The sequence below is a fragment of the Dasypus novemcinctus genome, chromosome 23 (genome assembly GCF_030445035.2).
Source record: "Dasypus novemcinctus isolate mDasNov1 chromosome 23, mDasNov1.1.hap2, whole genome shotgun sequence".
NCBI lineage: Eukaryota > Metazoa > Chordata > Mammalia > Cingulata > Dasypodidae > Dasypus > Dasypus novemcinctus.
This window is the reverse complement of record NC_080695.1, coordinates 25608611-25628281: the sequence shown is the minus strand read 5'-3', so window position 1 is coordinate 25628281 and position 19671 is coordinate 25608611. Positions and strand designations below refer to the sequence as shown.

Here is a 19671-nt window from a genome sequence, read left to right as displayed (position 1 = left end):
AAACAAATGAAAATTGCAATTGCTATTTTACACTCAAAATATTTAAATAACATAAATATATGCAAAGTAAAAAATGAGTGATGGCATAGAGTCAGAGAATGCTTCCTGAGATGGGTGAAGTGTGAGCTGGACCTGAAAGACAAGTAAGGTTTGAACAACTAGAAGAGCCAGGGAAAGTCATCCTCAAGCAAGAGAACCCCAGAGGCAAAGATGAGGTTTGGGTGAACATGGCATCTGTAGGTACCAGTGATGGGACCATTCCAGCTGGAGTGGGGACTCCAAGATAGGACACTGTGAGAGGCAAAACTGACCGTGTGAGGCGAGGCCAGACCAGGAGATCTTAAATGTCCAAAACATTTGGTTAGAACTTATCCTAGTGACAGATGAGAGCCATGAAGTACTTTTGAAAATGAGTTTTATGTAATACAAGTAGGGTTTGGGAACAAGTGGTGACTGGCTGAAACTAGAAAGAAGCAAAGATGGATCCAGGATATATCATTGTATTTCCCTACTAGACCGTGGGCTTTTTGAAGGTGGGGGCCCTCATTGCATTCATCTTTTTAACCCACTCCCCACCCCCCAGTGCTTAGCACAAAGTGTCAGAATAAGTGCTTCATAAATGTTTGCTAAGGGAAAAAAAAGTGTTCAACAGTTGGATATATGGATGAAATCTTATGTTCCCAGCATTCCCTCACTAGTCGCAAGAATATGTCCATGATCACCTATATTTTGGGCCCTCACATGGTCTGTTCCAGTATCCTCTTCGCAATTTCCAGGCAAGAGCCCAATATACCCCTAGCATTCCACCCGGAAGTCTCCTCGTGGCCCAGCAGACTCGTTCATAACTGACACACACACATATATGCCCCCACACCAAACTTTCCTCCTCCTTGCAGATATTGAGAAATAACGCCTAAAATCATACTGGACATAAATATCTACAAATTTTGCTCTTAAAACAGTCTGTAGGATACAGTTTCTGTTCGGTGTGATAAAACGTTTGGATATGGATGTCGTAGTTGTAGCACAATGTTGTAAATTTAATTAATGCCATTGAACTGTACAATTAAAAGGGCAAACTTTATATTTTATATATATATAACCACAATAATTTAAAAAACAAACAGTGATGTGAGGGTACAAATGTTTTTAAAAAAAAAAAAAAAAGGAATGAGTATTTCAGTCTCTGCATTAGCTGTGTTTGAGGTTTGCACGTTTGTTGAACGAATGAAGCTCCTTTGCTTTGGAAGGCCTTGTCCAATGCCCGGAATATAACGGACAAGGAAACCTAATTGAACTGGAGAGGCCGGAAACCCCCGCGCTCTGGTGGGCGAGAGGCGGAAAATGGAGAAGTCAAGGTTCCCGGGAAAGCCAAGGTCCGAGTCTCCCTAAGCGGGGAGTGGCCGGAGCCCTTTAACTCCTCCCAGGGCGGAGAGGACCCAGGGCCAATGAGAAAGGCGGCCCGGGGAGGCGTGGCTGCGTCATCATGACGCCATCACGCTCCGGCCGACGCATTCCGGGCAGCCCTGCTGGGTAGATTCGAGCCCGGAAGTGAAGTGGTGTCTGGAGCTGCTGCTGCAGGAGGTGATTGCGGATCCCGGGAGGGCCTGAGACTCCGCCACGTGAGAGCCCTCGGAGCGGGTCGAGTCCCGCGTGACCTCGGGGCTGTCAGGGAAAGGGAAGATGGACGGGACGGGATGGGCTCAGGGTCCGCTGATCCCGAAAGCTCTTTCAGCTTCGCCGAGAGCTGACGAGCCCGAGGTGGCCGAGCTGTGAGTCTTCGGGTAGTCAGCCCCGGGGTTGGAGAGAGATGAGACACCAGTAAAGGCCAGCGTTTAATCACATTTTTGACCGCCTTGCAGACTCAATCCTCAAAGCATTCCTGGGGATGTAGTCTGTCTTATCCCCATTTTCCAGAGAAGGAAACTGAGGCAGAGATGTTGAAATTACAGGTTGTAAACAGTATAAAGATGGGAGGTTGGGGAGTTAAGGAAATAGCGAAATGTGTCGGCAACTGTATATAGTAATGATTCCAGAAGACGAGCAAAAGCTATTTCTGAACTTGGACGGGTCTAATGACAAAATTCATTTGGCAAGTCTTTATCACCCGATTCTTAACTTTGGGATGTATTTTTCAGGTGACCAAAGCCACATAATGTCAATACCTCGCTCATCGGTCCATGCCAAATGGATTGTGGGGAAGGTGATTGGGACAGCAATGCAAAGAACGGCAAAAGTGAGAGTGACCAGGCTTGTTCTGGATCCCTATTTATTAAAGGTGAGGAACATCCCTGCTTTCAGCACCAACATGTTCCTGGCACCTGGGTAGAAAAACACTTCCTTATCAGTAAAGATGTACTGAGTGCTGGCTGCCTGCCAGGTGTTGTGGCAGTCTGAATATAACAGGTGAATTAGTTCTGGTCCTTACTCACATTCCAGGGACAAATAGAGTTAATTTCAAATCAGTCTGATGACTGCTGTAATCACTGTATATACAGAGTACTGTGGGATTAGGGAGCAGGAAATTCTTTCCTCCCAAGTTGTTGGAGGAGTGCATCCTTGATTAAGAGATATTTATACTGAATCTCAAATAGGATTTTATCCAGAGAATCAAGTCAGAGAAGTCATTCTAGCAACAGCAAATAGTCTGTGGAAGTTCATTTGGCCATGAAAGGGCATGTCCAGAAAGGTGGACCCAGAGCTTGGCAATTACTAAGGGGCCTTGATGAATGTATGGCGATGACAATCACAGCTGGGTTTTGTGTGTTATTTTTACAAGTTCAGATTTCATCCTATAAGAAAAGGAAAGACACATGGAGATGTGGGAATGGGCTGTTGGGGGTAAGGAAGTCAGTAAGGAGGCTATTAGAAATGTCCAGGATGAAAACAGTGAGGACCTGAACAAAAGTTGGGAGCCTTAGGGCTAGCATGACAAGAGTAGATTTCAGGAAGAAGGGACAAGAGTTATTGATTTGTTAGATGTACAAGGAAGGGAGAGGGAGGCACCAAGGATGGTTTTGTGTTCTGGGCTGGATGAGCAGAAATACTGTTTGTTATCTAGGATTAAAAATGCAGGAGCAAGCAGAAGAATGACATCTTGACCATTGGCCTTGGAAAGAGACAACCTGAGTTTGAATACTGTCTGTTATTTACTAGCTGTGCACATTATTTAACCTCCTTGAACCTGTCATCTGTAAAATGGGAATATCTGCTGCGACAGGGTGGTTGTGAGGAAGAGGTGATTTTAGTTCTCAGTTATGTCTTGTGTGCAGCACTTTGAGCCAGGCACAGAGTTAAGTGCTTTACATAACATTATGATGTTTAATCCTCATAGTAACTTTATAGGTGTGGCTATTAGCACCTCATTTTATGGTGAACAATAAAAACAGCTTGATGTGATTGATTTGTCTTAATCATAATAGCTAGTGGTAAGAGAAGCATGTTTCTGGGCAGGAGAGAAGGTTCCAAAGGGAAGGGAGAGTTTAAGTAGTATAAGGAGAGATGATGATTGAACAAGGGTCTTGGCAGGAATGGGCTGGAGAGTTCAGGGATGGGGTCAGTTTGGGAAGAGTTGTTGGTGTTTTCCAAAGATTATGCAGCTAAGTACCTTCTTTTCCCAAGTCCCAGCTTGCTTTCTGTGCATTTTTTCTTACTCCATATTGCATTGCCAGATCACAGATGGGAGCTACTGATTTGTGCATCTCCTTCTCTCAACAGTATTTTAATAAGCGAAAAACCTACTTTGCTCACGATGCCCTTCAGCAGTGCACAGTTGGAGATATTGTGCTTCTCAAAGCATTACCTGTTCCACGAACAAAGCATGTGAAACATGAACTAGCTGAGATCGTTTTCAAAGTTGGAAGAGTCATAGATCCAGTGACAGGAAAACCCTGTGCGGGGACCAAGTACCTGGAGAGTCCAGTCAGTTTGGAAGCCAACCACCTAAGTGAAAATCTGAAACAACTCAATATCTCTTCAACACAGTAAAGGAGGACTGAAGAAAAAAAAAAAGGTGTCAAAGGGAAAAGTTTACAAATTTGCTTTAGGGAAAAAGAAACTTCCCTGAGTTTCATCATAAACTGTATTTAACTGCTCTTCCAGTTTTTATGAAGTAGCTAAAGTCAATTAGGTAAAGGGCTTGTTATAAATTTTCATAAAGGTTTATGGTCATGTTTCAAATTTCCTTTTTCAGTAACAACTGAGTTCTATTACACTAAGTGTGCCTAGCAGGCTGCAAGCTCATTGCTTTGGAAGACATTGTTTTTTCATTCTAAAGAAACCTTGAATTTATCTCAGGACCTTTATTCTGGGGGAAAAAAAAACACGTCATATCATAAACAGATAAGACCACATTGTGAATATTTATTTTTGCTGGTATATAGTCAAAATTAATTTTCTTTTCTATTTCACAAATTCCAAAGGGAAATAACATGCTTGTGGTCAGACTTTGTCAGATTAGGTTTTATTAATAAAGCTGTCAGCATGTCGAAAATAAAATGTAAAAATTCTGAGTAACTTTTCTTATATCCTCAATTAGATTAAATAGGCTTGAGTTCTTACAATCTGAGATGTTGATGAAGCTGCAGGATTTATCACACATGCATCTGAGGTGAAGAGTGTCAAAGTTTTGTTACTATTCCTTAATGAACTGTGATGACTTAGATTTTGACCTGAGAAAAATCCAAATATATATTTCAGTGTTCCGGTTCCTAGAGAGAGACTTGGAGCATAAATTTCAACCTCAGTGAATACACATATTTTCCTAACACAGGGTTTTGGCAGTGACCACAGGTACCGCCTGCCCTCTGAGGGCTCACAGTCAAATGGGGGAGGTAGGCAAGTGCCATCATAGTGAGGGAGAGGGATGGATAACTTCCCGGGAGAGGTGAGATGGTGCTACAAATGAGTCCTAAAGGAAGAAACCCCAGGCTAGTAGATAAGGGGCTAAAAAGGGCCTTCCAAGCAAAGGGAAGGGAATGCAGAAAGAAAGTGTGAGTATATGCAGAAAGAAAAGGGAGTATAACCAGAGGTTCCGCAAGCAGGTAAGGATTGCTGGGACTGTTTGAGCAGGGGTGGAGCATAAATAGAGAAATAGGTTATATCATGTTGTAGGGGATGGTGGATATTTAAAGAGAGTGTTATGGTTAGACTGGAATTTCAATAAAAGCAATAGCATCAGGGTAGAGATTGGATTGTAAGGGAAAAGACTAGAGGTGACAAGAAACCTGTTAAAAGACTGGTTCTATGAACAGAGCTAAGTTGGGCAGAAGAGATGAAGAGAGGATGGACAGGCGATGCTTCAAAGAACTCTCCAGGGCTTGCTGCCAGGGTGGATAAGTAAAAGGGAAGCATTTAAGAGTATCTGGGTCTCCAGCAGGTGGGGACAGTTAGCCTGGAAAAAAAGGTTCCCCCCAAGTAATGCTCCTGGCAGAGGACAAGGCACCTGTACCACCAACTCTGGGCTGGAATCCAAGCCATCCCTAGAAGCTCAAATATTTTAAGTGATTTACATATACTCAGTAATATATCATTTTTATGTTAATTAAATTTTTTTTCCTGAAAAATCTTGGCTTAAAAACTATGCTCCAGGAAGAAGCCTCATGCTTATTCTATGGCTTTGAGTACCCTCAGCCACATGGCTTGAAATAAGAGTATCCTTCACCCATGCATAAAAAGCACTAGATTAATGGAACTCATTAGCACAAAATGTTACTCAAAATACTAGTGGAGAAAAAAATGCAGAATGAATGGACTAATATAAAATCACAAACACAAGGTCAGCCAAAAAACGTTGAACTACTAAGTGTACTATTCAAGGATATAAATTTGAAAGCATTTAACTCAAGAAATTAAGCTGAGAAACTGGAGGAATGTGTAAGGAAGTCACACAGGCTCATGGACACCTGGGGCTTGAGGCCCACGCCCTGCTCTGCAGGCCAGAGGAGAGCTCACTTTAGCCTTTCTTTTGGACCTATCCAGCCTCTACTGCCTCTCTAGCCGAAGACCAAAAGACAAGAAGTCCCTCCGCTGCAGCCTCTGTCCTCCAAGGAAAAGGCGTCTCCCTGGCCACTCAATTCACAAGACCTGGCTTGTGGTGGCTCCTTGCCATTTTAATGTAATCAAGTTCTGCTGCAGGCAGGAAACCTCTATGCTCCTTTCACCCCCCAAGATTTCCAGCTCCAAGGTGTCCCTCATTCCACAAACCTAGTTCTTGCCCCCACAGCTTCCATGCAGAAGCCTCCAAGTTGCCCAATCAGGAGGGCATTCTTCTCCTGGTCTGTCCGCAGCGGCTTTTTAATTTTCCTTAAACAGTGTCACCCGGGTGCACGCTTTCCTTGCCTTCTTCCACTGGGGAGCACCCCTGGGAACTTTCCCCTGGTCTGGCCTCCATGCCCCGCAACCTTTGGACACAACGCTTTCTTCCGTGCTCCCTTGCGTCTTGTGCTGCTCTCCATTTCAACACCAGACACGCTCGGTCCAATTATCAGTTCCCATCCTGTCCCCACAAGACCGGGATTGCTTGAGGGCGGGAACAGGGTGCTGCGCCCATCGGTGGGGAAATGAATGGGAACAACGTAATTACGAGAGTACTTGAATAGGTTTCCATCCAAAATGTTCTTTTTTCTTTCATTTTTTCTTTTTCTTTTTTCTTTTCAGTATTTTATCTTGACTCCAAAATGCTTTTATTTAAGAGTTTTTTTAAAGGCTATAAATTATTCACATGGTACCAAATTCCGGAGATATTCGGGAAGAAGTCCACTCCTCCCCGTGGCCCCCAGCCTCCCGGTTCCGCCAAGCAATGGTGTGACTTTTCCTGTGAATCCTTCCATCAAGTTCCTGTGCACACCCTCCTCTGGGCCCTGCGCCCCTTTCGCTGGGTTTCGACTCGCAGAGGAGGCCGCGCGGCTCCGCGGCTCCGGCCCGGCCGCGCGCCCTGCGCCCCCTGGCGGCGGCGCCCCGCACTGCCGCGCCCCGCCCCGCCCCACCTCGTCGGCCGCCCGGCCGGGGGAGGGGTCGCGGCGGCGGCTCCGGCGGCGTCAGCGGCGGCGCCCGGGCGGTGGGAGCCGAGGCGCGGGAGCAAGATGGCGGCGCGAGTGCTGTGCGCCCGCGGAGCGGCCTCGGCCGGCGGCCTCCTGCAGCGGGCCGCCCCCTGCATCCACCTGCCCGCGCTCCGGTGAGCAGCGCCGCCCTTTCCGGGAGCGGCCGAGGAGGGGCCGCCCGCGGGGCGGAGGGCGCGGGGATCCCCTGCGCGGGCCCCCGAGCCGGCCGCGCGCCCCACGGGCCAGGGCCGCCCGGGCTGCGCGGCCGCGGGGCGAGGCCGCGGCTGGCGGGGCCGGGCCAGAACCTCGGCGGGGCCGAGCGCTCTCCCGGCCGGCCGGCTCTCAAGGTCACGGCGGGGACGGGCCGCACGCGACCCGCCCTCGCTCGGGCAGGCGCCCGCTACTCAGCGCGAAGGCCACGTCCGCCCGCCGCGCTGGCCCGGCCTGCGGGACCTTGACCTGGCGCGCCCGGGGCCGCGGCGGAGGCCTCAGGTCCGGGATCGGTCCGCGGTCCCGCAGGGCGCCTGAGAAAACCGCTTGCCTGGCCAGAGCCTCGCCATGTGCGCCTGCAGAAGGCAGGGTACATTCACCTCTTAGGTGGGAGGGTGAAATAAAATAACGCTTCGCCGCCGGCGATCTTTGGAGGTCTTAGCATTGCTTACAGCCCTTGACTTGGATTTTAAAGCAACTAGTGGATCAAAAAATGTTTGCGATTGTGAACACTAAATATTTAACGATTGAGGTCATGTTTAAACTTTTTTTTACTAATCTCACTGGAGTAGACGTTCGTTTTCAGAATCCATCAACTGTAGCCACATCCGCGTCCCATTTGCCACATTTCAAAAACTAAAGCTTACGCAAAGTTACCCAAAGATTTGCTTTCTCCTTTTCCTTTCTTTGGATGATGTGTTACTTTTTTTTTTTTTTCTTTCAATAATGGGCCTGTAGAAAGTCTAGTGGCACTTAAAAAGGAAGGAACAAAGAAATAACTGTTTGATAAACTGTCAATATGGGCCAGGAAGCTTTATATAAAATGGCTTATTTAATCCTCATAGCAATCTTAAGAAGTAAATCTTACAGATGGGGAGCTGGGGCCTCAAAGAGGGGGAGAAACCCTCTCCCAGAAAAGGCATTTGAATCCAAGTTTCTGGGATCCAGGCCCAGCACTGTTCATAGTACATGAGGTTCACCTTGTGTTTCCAAATTATTTAAATTTGACGTTTATGTTTTTAAGCTGATTAACAGAGCAATTTCCTTTTATTTTTATTGTTATTGAGCCTCCAGGATGTTCCTCATCAGGCTGGTGATACAAGCCCAGGAAATTGGTATATTTCCTCTTTCAAAAGAGACAGCTGAGATGTTGTATTCACCTACTGTGTCCAAGGTCACTGAGCTAGTAAACTGGAGATTTGGTCCTGGGTCTGCCCAGTACCCCACTTCCTGCTGGCACCCAATGCCCTTGACACTGGAGTCCTCATGTGTTTCTGATGTGCTCTCTGATTATGCTAACGACACTCTTAAGATCCCCTGGGCCCTTGGCCACTCCATCCTGGCCATTAGTCTGCCTTACCTGAAGGTGTTCTCTGGGACTCAGTCTAGACCCAGTTAATTCACTCATTTTAGCAAATAGTACCTACTGTGTACTTGGATCCTTGTGGAACTGGGCTTATACAGCGATGAGCAAAATGGCCATGACCACTGTCCCCAGGGAGCCATGGCAGCTGTAAAAACCCAGGTAGACTTACAAAGTGAGGTAGGTGCTGTGAGAGAATCCAGGAACCTTCCCCGCGAGCTCATGGAGGCCCCCTCCAGGAAAATGACGTGAAGCTGAGGCCTGAGCGGGAAGGAGTCAGGCATCCTGGGAAGCCCAGGAAAGATGTAGGGGGCTGGGGGCTGGAGGCCGGAAGCGAAGGGAAGAGGACTGGCCAGAGGAGAGGTGGCAAGGAGCAATGGCCACGGGATTCCAGGCCTTGCCAGCTGCCTTGGAGAACTTGGACTTCATTCCAAGAGCCGTGGAATCAATGAGTAAAATCTAGTGTGACAGGGTCTGACCTGTGTTTTAAAAAGAGCAGTCTGGTTTTAGAGAAGGGCTGAATCAAGGATAACAGGCATCTGGGTAGATGTGGGGGCTGTTTACTAAGAGCTGTTTGTTCCCCAGATGTTTGGGTGCCCACCATCTGCTGGCACCGTGGGGAGACATCAGTGTGTAAGGCACACACAGTCCTTGTTATCAGGGAGATTGCTGGGAAATCACAGAGTGGGGCTCAGGTCAGGTGGGAGGGTGGTGCGGGAGGAGGGATCCAGGGCAGATTGACTCTGGTAGTGTTTGGGGTGCTGTGAGCTGTCCACTTGGAAACACTGCGTGGGCAGTTGGCTCTGTGACCAGAGCTCAGAGGAGATGCCTGGGCTGCAGGTAACATTTGAGAATTGTCAGCATATTGGAGTGCAAAGTGTTGATAAGCGTTGTGTGAGTACCTGGTTTCATTATTCTGTTCTCTTTCCTTCTGTATTTGATTGAAACTTTTCATCATGAAATGTTTTTTAAAAACCAGGGGAATGGACACAATCATATGAGGAGAGAGGATGAATAGAGGAGGGGCTGAGAAAGCTTTGAGTCTGGGGACAAGTCTAGATTGGCTGGATGGAGGAGGAGGAGCCAACAGGGGAGGCCAGAGGGGTCAATGTTAAGGGGGAGTGCTCAGGGAGAGGGTGTTTCAAGGAGGGAGTGGCCATCCAGGCCAGATGCTGCTAGAAGGTTGGGGAAGATGACTGAGGAAACCGGAATTGGTCCGGTGACCTAGCAAGAGCAGCTTGGGGGGAGGAGGAAGGCTTCCTGGAGACTCTGTGGCCAGCAGATCTCCCTCAGCTCTGCTCGGCGCCAGGCCTGGAGTCCCCACAGGTGCTCAGAATGCTTTATGTACCAAGAATTTAACTCCTCTTTGTCTTGCAAAGCCACCTCCCGGGTTCCTGTTCCCCAGAACTGGAACAGCTTCCACTTAGTGGCCCAGGCCAGACAACCGAAAGTCTTCCCAAGCCCTTCCCAAGCCCATCTCCCTCCATCTAGTCGCTGCGGCATCTGTCACTTCCACCTCTGTGGGTCTGGCCTCTGTCTCCTCTCCATCCCCACTGCCATTGTTCAGCTCTCAGTAGGGCTTGTCCCGGTTCCTTGGTTCCTCCGAAGTGTGTGGACCTGAGCCAGTTGGTGAAGGGGATGACTAAAGAATTCTGAGCAGGACATTTTCCTATTAGAAAGATCTCAATGGCATGAACCTTGATGGGCTCCTGACCCCTATTCCCTCCCCTATCCCCACCAAGAAAAACTGTAAAAGACATTTTTGGAGACACCTGGGGCGTTCCAGTGTAGAATGGGTATTGTGTGTTAGGGAGTTAGTATTTTCCTTAGGTTGTGTTGTGTTGTGGTTTTGTCTTCTTAGACAGGCATGCCACAGTATTTAGGGGTGAACTGCTGTGATGCCCGAAGTCCACTTTCAAATGGTCCAACAAAAATAAACCATATATAGAGAGAGAAAGATTTTTTTTTAATGTGGTAAAATGTTAATCATTTTTTAATCTAGCTGGAGGATACAGGTGTCTTCAGTATACCGTTCTTTCATCTTCTCCGAGTTTGAAGTTTTTCACAATGAAAAGTTGGGGAACAGCTCTCTGGCAGCAGTGTGGAAGACAGGTTTATTTGGGTGGGCAGGGGGCTTGGTGGCTGGGAGGGTAGTCGGGTGACTGCTGCTTTAATGCAAAGCTCTCCCTTCAGCCTCCCCTCGCCTGCCCATCTGCGTGGCCACCTATTCATGCACCTGGCATGCTCTCTTTCTGCCTCTTGGAATGTCCTCTCTCCTGAGGGCGCCCACCCAACAAACTGCCCTTCATCTTTCAGGTCTGCAGCTTCAAAGGTACTTGACAGAGTTGGTCCAGGTCTCCCCTAGCAGACTTCGACTCTCTTTCCTCTGCCTGTCACTCCTCCACAATCACGGCCTCACCCCCCCATCAGAGAGCTTATCTCACTTTGGGACATAATCGTGTTTGTGTGTCTGGTCCCACCAGCAAACTGAGTTCTGTGATGTCAGGGCCAGGTTTATTACTTTTGTCTCCTCATCCTGGCCCAGTGCCTGGCCTGTGCAGTGCATGTCCAGTCACCAAATGAGTGACTCCAGCTCCACTAGTGTTGCCTCATCCCGTGGTTTCCAGGTGAAGCAAATTTCCCTCATGCTGTTTGCTCAGACCAAACAGCAGTCCCATCTTCCACGTCTGCTCAGGACCTGTGTCTTGCTCATTTCACCTCAGGCGTGTCTCTTGAATATAGTCCTCGTCCTTCAGCCCCACTGCCATCTTCACCCAGGACCATTCTTCAGGCCATCCAGTGAGTATTATTGGATGTGCTTCCTGTGTGCCTGGCACTGCCAGGCATGGCAACCAGCTGGGAGCCCTGGAGCCATGCTCCCTGCCCGCCTTGCTGCCGTCCGCCCTCTACACCACGGCCAGGCTGCCTCGTTACATTTAGATCTTGGAAATGCACCAAATGCAGGGTAAAGGCTCACCGCCTGCCCGCCGTGAGCCCTCCAGCTTCACGCCACCCCATCTCCCCCTCCATTCTCCCACCTTACTGAGCTCTTTGCTGTTCCCGAATATCAGCCATTCAGTTTCACGACTCCAAGCCCCTGTACATGTTATTCAGTTAGACTGGAATTACCTCCTGTCTTGTCCACGTGTCTTGCTTGTCCTCTAAGAGCCAGAATGTCCCACTGGAGTCCCTCTCGCCCCTCCCAGACAGAGCCGATGACTCTGTCCCTTGATGTCCTGCCACATGTGTGAAGGTCCACGGGTCAGGAACCACTCTGGCTGAATGTTTACCGGTAGGTGTTTCCTGTGACGGTGAACAGGCTCTGTGCTTGCTTCATATTCATATCTTCAGAGCCTGGCATGTAACAGTTTTTCTATTTAAAGTCTAGCGTTAGGGGGGGGCAGGTGGAGCTTAGTGGTCTGAGTGCCTTCTTCCCATGAACAAGGTCCAGGTTCAATCCCCAGTACCACCTAAAAATGATGAATAAATAGTCCAGCGTTTTGTAGAATGTGCTGCTCCCTTCCCCACCATCTATAAAGTGCTACATAACATCTCCATGACATAAAGATTCCCGATTGTTGGTGCGTCACCATGTGATGAGAAGGACCCAGGCCCCGCCCAGGCCATAGCCCTCTGACAGCTGTTGTCCTGGCTGCCACTGCCCCTCACATGACTCGGCTTGGACAGCTGGACCAATTCGGGCACCTGAGATGACTTTGGTCACCTGACATTCAGAAGATTGCAAAGCATGACAGCTGGCTTGGGGTAATGCTGGGCAAGACCGTTTTTTCATTTGTTGAGACAGCCGCTAACCAAGTTCACCACCATTCAGCCCCGGGTTACCCACACTAGCTCGGAGGTGGCTGTACATCACCTGACTCTGACATCGACAATTTCTCAGTCTCATCCCCTACCCTGAGTCCTTAGTATACAAAGCGCTTCCGCGTCCCTGCCATCATCAACCCATCATAAGGTGAATCCTTTTGGGGTTATTAAAATAGAATGGATGTGCAGTTGGGTAGGTCTGTGTGTTTGGGAGGCATCCTTTATTAGTAAAGCTTTTAGGAACTTTGTAATTAGACCTAGGTTCATATTTTTATTTTGCTACTTGTTAGGTCATTTAACCTCTGATGTGGTAATACCTAGCCTGCTAGATTGTTTTGAAGATTAAATGAAATGACAGGCCAACTGCCTGGTCCAAATCCTACAAGGGAGTAACTTTTAATGCCCTTGAGTTCTAAAGAGGCGGCCTCGAAAAATTACTTTGGGATTTTTTTCCCCTCCATATTTAGTCTGCCAATAACTCTTCATCAGTCTTTCTCATTTTATAATGTATTAGATGCTATATATATTAAATACCAATATATACATCATTGATGTTTGTGCGTTTCTGGAAGGATACATTAGAACAATTAATAGTGGTTGCCTTTGGTGGGTATTTCTTGTCTTATATGTAACTCCCTAATACTGATATTTTTAGGAACTTTTATTGTACCCCTTTCTTAACTGTTCATAATTGATAGGAATCCTAAGCCTCCTCCACAGTTTGACCTAAAATAATTGAAGCACAAGAATGATACAAAGTCCCATTAACAAATCTTAAAACTTCCTATTTTTTGTATCACTAATCATATATGCTTGTCATTTGCTTCATGATTTTATTAAGCAAACGTCCCCAAATGTGGTGTGTTTAAAACACTTTATACAAATTGGCAAAATCTTGTTTTAGCTTTATTAAAGTAAGTTTTATCATGATTCATTTGGAGAATTGCCTTTTTTTTTTTTAAGATTTATTTATTAATTTATTTCTCTCCCCCCATTCTCCATTGTCTGCTCTGTGTCAATTTGCTGTGTGTTCTTCTGTGTCTGCTTGTATTCTCATCAGGTGGCACTGGGTATCTGTGTCTCTTTTTGTTGCATCTTCTTGCTGCCTCAGTTCTCTGTGTGTATGGCACCACTCCTGGGCAGGCTGCGGTTTTGTGTGGGGCCACTCTCCTTGAGCAGGGGGCACCCTTAGGTGGGGGCAGCCCTTGCATGAGCTGGCACTCCTTGCACGCAGTAACACTGCATGTGGGCCAGCTTACCACATGAGCCAGGAGGCCCTGGGTATCAAACCCTTGGACCTCCTATATGGTAGGTGGATGCACTATCTGTTGAACCACATCCATTTCTCTGAGAATTGCCTTCTTCAGAGGGAGTTTATTTATTGTATCAAAGAGAGAATTGAGAATAGAAACATGCCATATGAGGGTTTTTGCTAAATGACTAAACATTTTTCCAATGAATTTTTTTTTCATTTAGTTCTTTTTTTTTTGTCTTTATTTTTTTAATATTACATTAAAAAAATATGAGGTCCCCATATACCCCCCACTCCCCTCAACCCCCTCCTCCCCCCATAGCAACAATCTCCTCCATCATCATGAGACATTCATTGCATTTGGTGAATACATCTCTGAGCACCGCTGCACCTCATGGTCAGTGGTCCACATTATAGCCCACACTCCCCCACGTTCCATCCAGTGGGCCATGGGAGGACATACAATGTCCGGTAACTGTCCCTGCAGCACCACCCAGGACAACTCCAAGTTCCGAAAACGCCTCCACATCTCATCTCTTCCTCCCATTCCCCACACCCAGCAGCCACCATGGCCACTTTATCCACACCTATGCCACATTTTCTTTGATTACTAATCACCAATGAATTTCTTGTTAAAAATTTTTTGGACGTTTGTTTATTGAAAAAGTAGTTCTAAAAACTTAAATTTTTTTAACCCTTTACTGTAAATCAGGTGCTATTCTAAGTGATCAAGTGTGTTATCTCACTTAACTCTAGTTTTTTCATCTCATGTAAATTCAGACATCGTTTCCTTGACACCCGGGACTGTTTTCTTTTCCTCCCACACTTGCCCTGTGGTGTCAGTGTGCTTGATCAAGTGTGCTAAGCAGATTGGAAATAGTCTCTAGAAAAGTACCAGTAACATTTCTACAAAATCCCCAGGCAAAGTTTCCCACCAGCCTGTCCATGTGCACACCGCGTGCGTGTTCAGAAGCAGCAGGTAAGCAGTGGGTGAAGGCTGCGTGCTGGCTGTTTGGAACCCCAGTATGCTCCTGCCCTGGCAGGATCTAGCCAAGAGCAGAAAAGACCACTTAGGTAAGGAGCAGCTGAAGAGCCCAAGCTAGACACAGCGGTGGTTAGTCATGAAAGGGACTGTACAAAAAGAAGAGGCATGGGCTCAAAGGGGTGCATTTCGTATGATTCCCTTTATAAGACATTCTGGAAAAGGCAAATCTATCAGGATGGAAAATAGATTGGTGCTTGCTAGAGGCTGGCAATGCAGGGAACAGTTTCTTACAAAGGGAAGGATTTTGGAGGATGAAGGAACTGTTTTATATCTTATTATGGTCATGGTTACATGACTATGCATTTCTCAAAGCTCATAGAAATATATGCCAAAGGTAAAGTAAATTTGCCATGTATAGATTTGTACAAAATCAGAGAAGACAGAGGGTCACTGTTTGTCATTTAATCATAGTTGGGTGAGGCTAGTGGTTGCACACTTGCTTCCCATGTAGTAGGTCCTGGGTAAAATCCCCAGCACCTCCTTAAAAAAAAAAAACACAGGTAAAATGCTGTTCATTACTTCCGTTGAATTTATCCTTACTTTCTGACAGCACATGTAGTGAAAATTCAGCTATCAGATAAAAACTAGAGAATTTTTTTTTGTATTAATGGAGTTTGTGTTCTTACATTTTCGTGACAGTTAAAAATCTTGAGTGTGGCAGCGGACTTGGCCCAGTGGTTAGGGCGTCCGTCTACCACATGGGAGGTCTGCGGTTCAAACCCCAGGCCTCCTTGACCCGTGTGGAGCTGGCCATGCGCAGTGCTGATGCGCGCAAGGAGTGTCCCGCCACACGGGAGAAAGTGCAGCCTGCCCAGGAATGGCGCTGCACACACGGAGAGCTGACACAACAAGATGATGCAACAAAAAGAAACACAGATTCCCGTGCCGCTGACAACAGAAGCGGACAAAGAAGACGCAGTGAATAGACACAGAGAACAGACAACTGGGAGGGGGGAAAGGGGAGATAAATAAATAAAAATAAAATCTTAAAAAAAAAATCTTTAGTCTAAGGTTAATTTATTTTGGGGGTAAAATAAATTTTTAAAGGAAGATTTCATTTCATTTTCCCTGTATATTTTTTCTGTGTCAAAAATTCCTAAAAACAAACAAATGAAACAATCGAATCTTATTGGGGAGCAGATATAGCCCAGCGGTTGAGTTCCTGCATCCCATGTACACGGTCCTGGGTTCAAAACCCAGTACCTCCTTTAAAAAAAAAATTGCTTTGGTCACATTTTGCCAGTTGTACCCTATGGGGTAGTTTAACATGTTCCTTTCCTATCTACATTTCAGAAAATTGGTAGTTTATATATATTTTTAATATAAAAAATGTAATTATACTATACACACTATTTTCTAATCTTTTTGCTTAATATAATTCATATGATGAAAAAATTACTTTGGAGGAGAGCAAAACACAGCTGAAATTACAGATTGACATGGGAACTTTGTTAGGCATGCCACTCCTTTTACATTTTAATCTGCTCCAGCTATTTAGAATGCATGCTATCATAATGGAATAAAGTGAATATTTTACAGAATTTATCACAGTTTCTAGAAAAATGCCTAGCTAACAGGTGCTCAATGCCTGTTTGCTGAATGAATCAATGACTTTCTGAAAACAACGTGCAAAGTCTGCACCTCTGATTAAACTCAAATTACTGTATTTTTTATTCCATAGAAAATTGACATCTTCCAATAACAGACTTCGAGAAGACAGCTGGCTGAAATCCTTATTTGTCCGGAAAGTTGATCCAAGAAAAGATGCTCACTCCAATCTCCTAGCCAAAAAGGAAACGAGCAGTCTGTACAAATTACAGTGTGAGTGATAGGTTCCCTATCATCATAGTTGACTCTTTTCCCTTTGTTCACAAGTTTTTCATTGAATTTTCTTTTATTTCAGTTCACAATGTTAAACCGGATTGCCTAGAAGCATACAACAAAATTTGGTGTGTATACCAAACTATCCTTTACTTGGGGAAAAATACTGATCTTCATATTTGTTAGTTCAGCTAAAGAGCAGAGACTGACAGTTCTTTCATCCCTCTCCTTAAAGCTGAATGTAGACTGAGTTCTGTGTGGGTTTGCCAAGGGCATTTTGGTTGGAAGCATTCCCACAGTTAAATCATCACATGGACTATCAAAAGTAGAGTATTAAGGATTACTGAGGCTCTTAAGCTTGGAAGGAACCTCGCACAGGGCGTGTGGTCCATCTCCTCATCCAGTGCTTGAATCCTTTCCACAAACCTGTCTGTCAGCCTGTGCTTGACTACACTCCATCTCTGGACAGCATCGAGTGGTGGGAATTAGAATTCACGAATCTGTAATCTGTTTCCAACTTTTCTCCTATGCAGAACTGCCACATGAAAGACCTATGTATATGTGGCTAGAGCTGCCATTTCTTCCCATCTTCCATTCTCCAGGATCAGATCCTTTCAACTGATTTTCATATGATACACAATCCATACCTACTTGCTGAATATGTCATGTTTAAGATTAAAGGGAGAATTCAGCTCATCAGTTCTTAAGTTAACAAATAGTATTTTAATGATCAATTATGACCAAATATAATGAGAAAAGTGTTCTTTTACCTTTAATATCTGTTACATTCATGAGAAAGCAAATGATTTTGTAACCAGAGTGAACATAATTTTTGAAAACAAAACCTTTTGTTGTTTTATTGTTGTCTTAGTTTGGAAGGTAGTCCATGAAATGTAATATTAGTGTAGAATTTCTCGCTCCCTTCAGCACATACCTCTCTTAAAACAAAGCAGATGCTTATTTCCCCAAGTCTTTTCTCATAAAATGAAGATTTTTCTCTATGCTGATCTTTCCCCAGATTCTTACCTGCCCTGTTTTTTATCATTTCATCTCCAGTCTCAGATTTTGGCTGTCTTGCATATTTCTATTTGGGTGTCTTTCTTTTACTTCAAACTCAACATATAGAGTTAGTCACCTTCCTTTCCCAACTTCTCTGTGTCACCATATTTTACTTAACCTTTCCTTAGTTCTCTGTGATTAATGACTTCATTCGATGTGTATTTTGGTTCTCTATGCTTGTTTCCTTTTCCATCTCCCTTGCCAAGCCTGTTGAGCCCCATTCCCAAGTAACTTCCAAGCTGTACCTGTACCTCCACCCTATTCCCCCAATCCATTACCCAAAAGGTTTTCAGATTGATCATCTTGACTTCTGCTTTCTCCTTCATCATATTTTTTTCTTTTCTCTGAAATGTTCAGCAGCTCCTTGTCTCCAGTGTATAAAGACTTAACCTCTTGCTAGGTTTGTAGGGACCCCTATAATTAGGTTTTGCTCAACGCATCCAGTTCTGGGTACTGCTTACCTTACAAGTGCTACTTACCTTACTTCCTCCATTCGAGTAAGGCCAAGGCTTCCGAGAGGGGCTTGGGACCCACAGAAAGGGAATTGGCTGCAGATCTATACATAGTATTGTGCTGATGCACAGCCTACGCTCCATCCTCAGGCCTCTTTCTGGGCCCCACCGGTGTCATCTGTATAGGCTTCCTTCCTCTGCATTGGCTCCAAGTTGTGTCATGTGGCAAAAAGGACACCCATATCCATTTCCCTAACCTACTCCATCTTTTTCCACTCCTGGTGCCCATCAATCCCATGTTATTTCATGGGTTATGCATCAGGTACATTTAATATCAGGTCTTAATTTAAAAAGTAAATGCCACCCCTCAAAAAATATACACATTGGTGTTGGGTCATAAAGACATAAGGGGAAAACGGACTTGGCCCAGTGGTTAGGGCGTCCGTCTACCACATGGGAGGCCCAAGGTTCAAACCCCGGGCCTCCTTGACCCTCAGTGCTGATGCGCGTAAGGAGTGCCCTGCCACGCAGAGGTGTCCCCCGCGTAGGGGTGCCCCACGCACAAGGAGTGCACCTATAAGGAGAGCCGCCCAGCGCGAAAGAAAGTGCAGCCTGCCCAGGAATGGCGCCGCCCACACTTCCCGTGCCGCTGACGGCAACAGAAGCGGACAAAGAAACAAGATGCAGCAAATAGACACAGAGAACAGACAACCGGGGGAGGGAGGGGAATTAAATAAATAAATAAATATTTTTTAAAAATAAATAAATAAAGACATAAGGGTTTTCAGTTAACTGCTGGGTCATAAAGATGTATGGGTTTTCAATTAACTGTTCGTAGATACCCTGTCCTCGTGCCCCAGCATCCGTCATGATCACTAGGTTAATTTCACTCTATGTCACCAGAGAATTTGAACAGTCTCCATTTCTGGCCCTGGGCATCCTCCTTTGACTCTCTATTATACTATTCTGTCATAATTTTCTCATTCTTAAAATATTACAGGTTTTACTTTCTCTTAGTATGACAAAGTTATACCTCTTCCTTTTGCCTTTTTCTGGATATTAGAATCTATACCACAGGGAGTTTTCCATGAACCCAAGCTCTTAAGCTGATAAACTGTCACAACCTGGCTCCACACTGCTTCCATACAGACAACAGTAGTTAGCATGTTTAATATGGGACTATCTGAAACCTCTCAGATCACCTCAGCTACTTGAATTGAGGAGAACCTACTCTCTGCATCATCTTAATATCTTTAAATTTTGGTTCTTTAGCCTCACTGATGCCCTGTGGGACCACTGGGGGTTGGGGTTGCTCTCAGGCTCTGTTGTGTTCTAGCTGTGTCGTCTTCTTCCTAATGGCCAGCTTGTTCCCTGCCTGCTGGTGCCCCTTCTCTTGTCTGCCCTCTGTTAAACATTACTTTTTCCTTTCTAGCTTTCTTAGTTCTCCTGTGTTCCTTTTCTACTATTTCCATTTCTCCCAGTCTTTCAACCTTTGGAACCAGCAGAACTTAGCTTTTATATACATCCCCATTCCTGAGCACTTCTTATCTGAAAAGGCAGATCATAGATCCCTGGCCCTGGAATACTTTTACCCTTTGGCTCTT

At 45.7% G+C, this 19671-nt stretch overlaps 2 protein-coding genes across 2 annotated transcripts in view; both read left to right on the top strand.

The window, feature by feature from the left end:
• Nucleotides 1-4515, top strand: part of LOC101430775 (zinc finger protein 713) — a 70334-nt gene extending 65819 nt beyond the window's left edge. The window contains exons 5-6 of the mRNA XM_058286012.2: nt 2139-2278; nt 3718-4515. Of these exons, the coding sequence (XP_058141995.1) occupies nt 2139-2278; nt 3718-3987 (410 nt within the window). The 3' untranslated portion in view covers nt 3988-4515. The remainder of the gene's footprint in view (nt 1-2138; nt 2279-3717) is intronic.
• A 2500-nt stretch (nt 4516-7015) lies between these two features.
• NIPSNAP2 (nipsnap homolog 2) overlaps nt 7016-19671 on the top strand; it is a 30277-nt gene continuing 17621 nt past the window's right edge. The window contains exons 1-3 of the mRNA XM_004473953.5: nt 7016-7174; nt 16417-16556; nt 16639-16684. Coding sequence (XP_004474010.1) covers nt 7083-7174; nt 16417-16556; nt 16639-16684 — 278 coding nt within the window. The 5' untranslated portion in view covers nt 7016-7082. The remainder of the gene's footprint in view (nt 7175-16416; nt 16557-16638; nt 16685-19671) is intronic.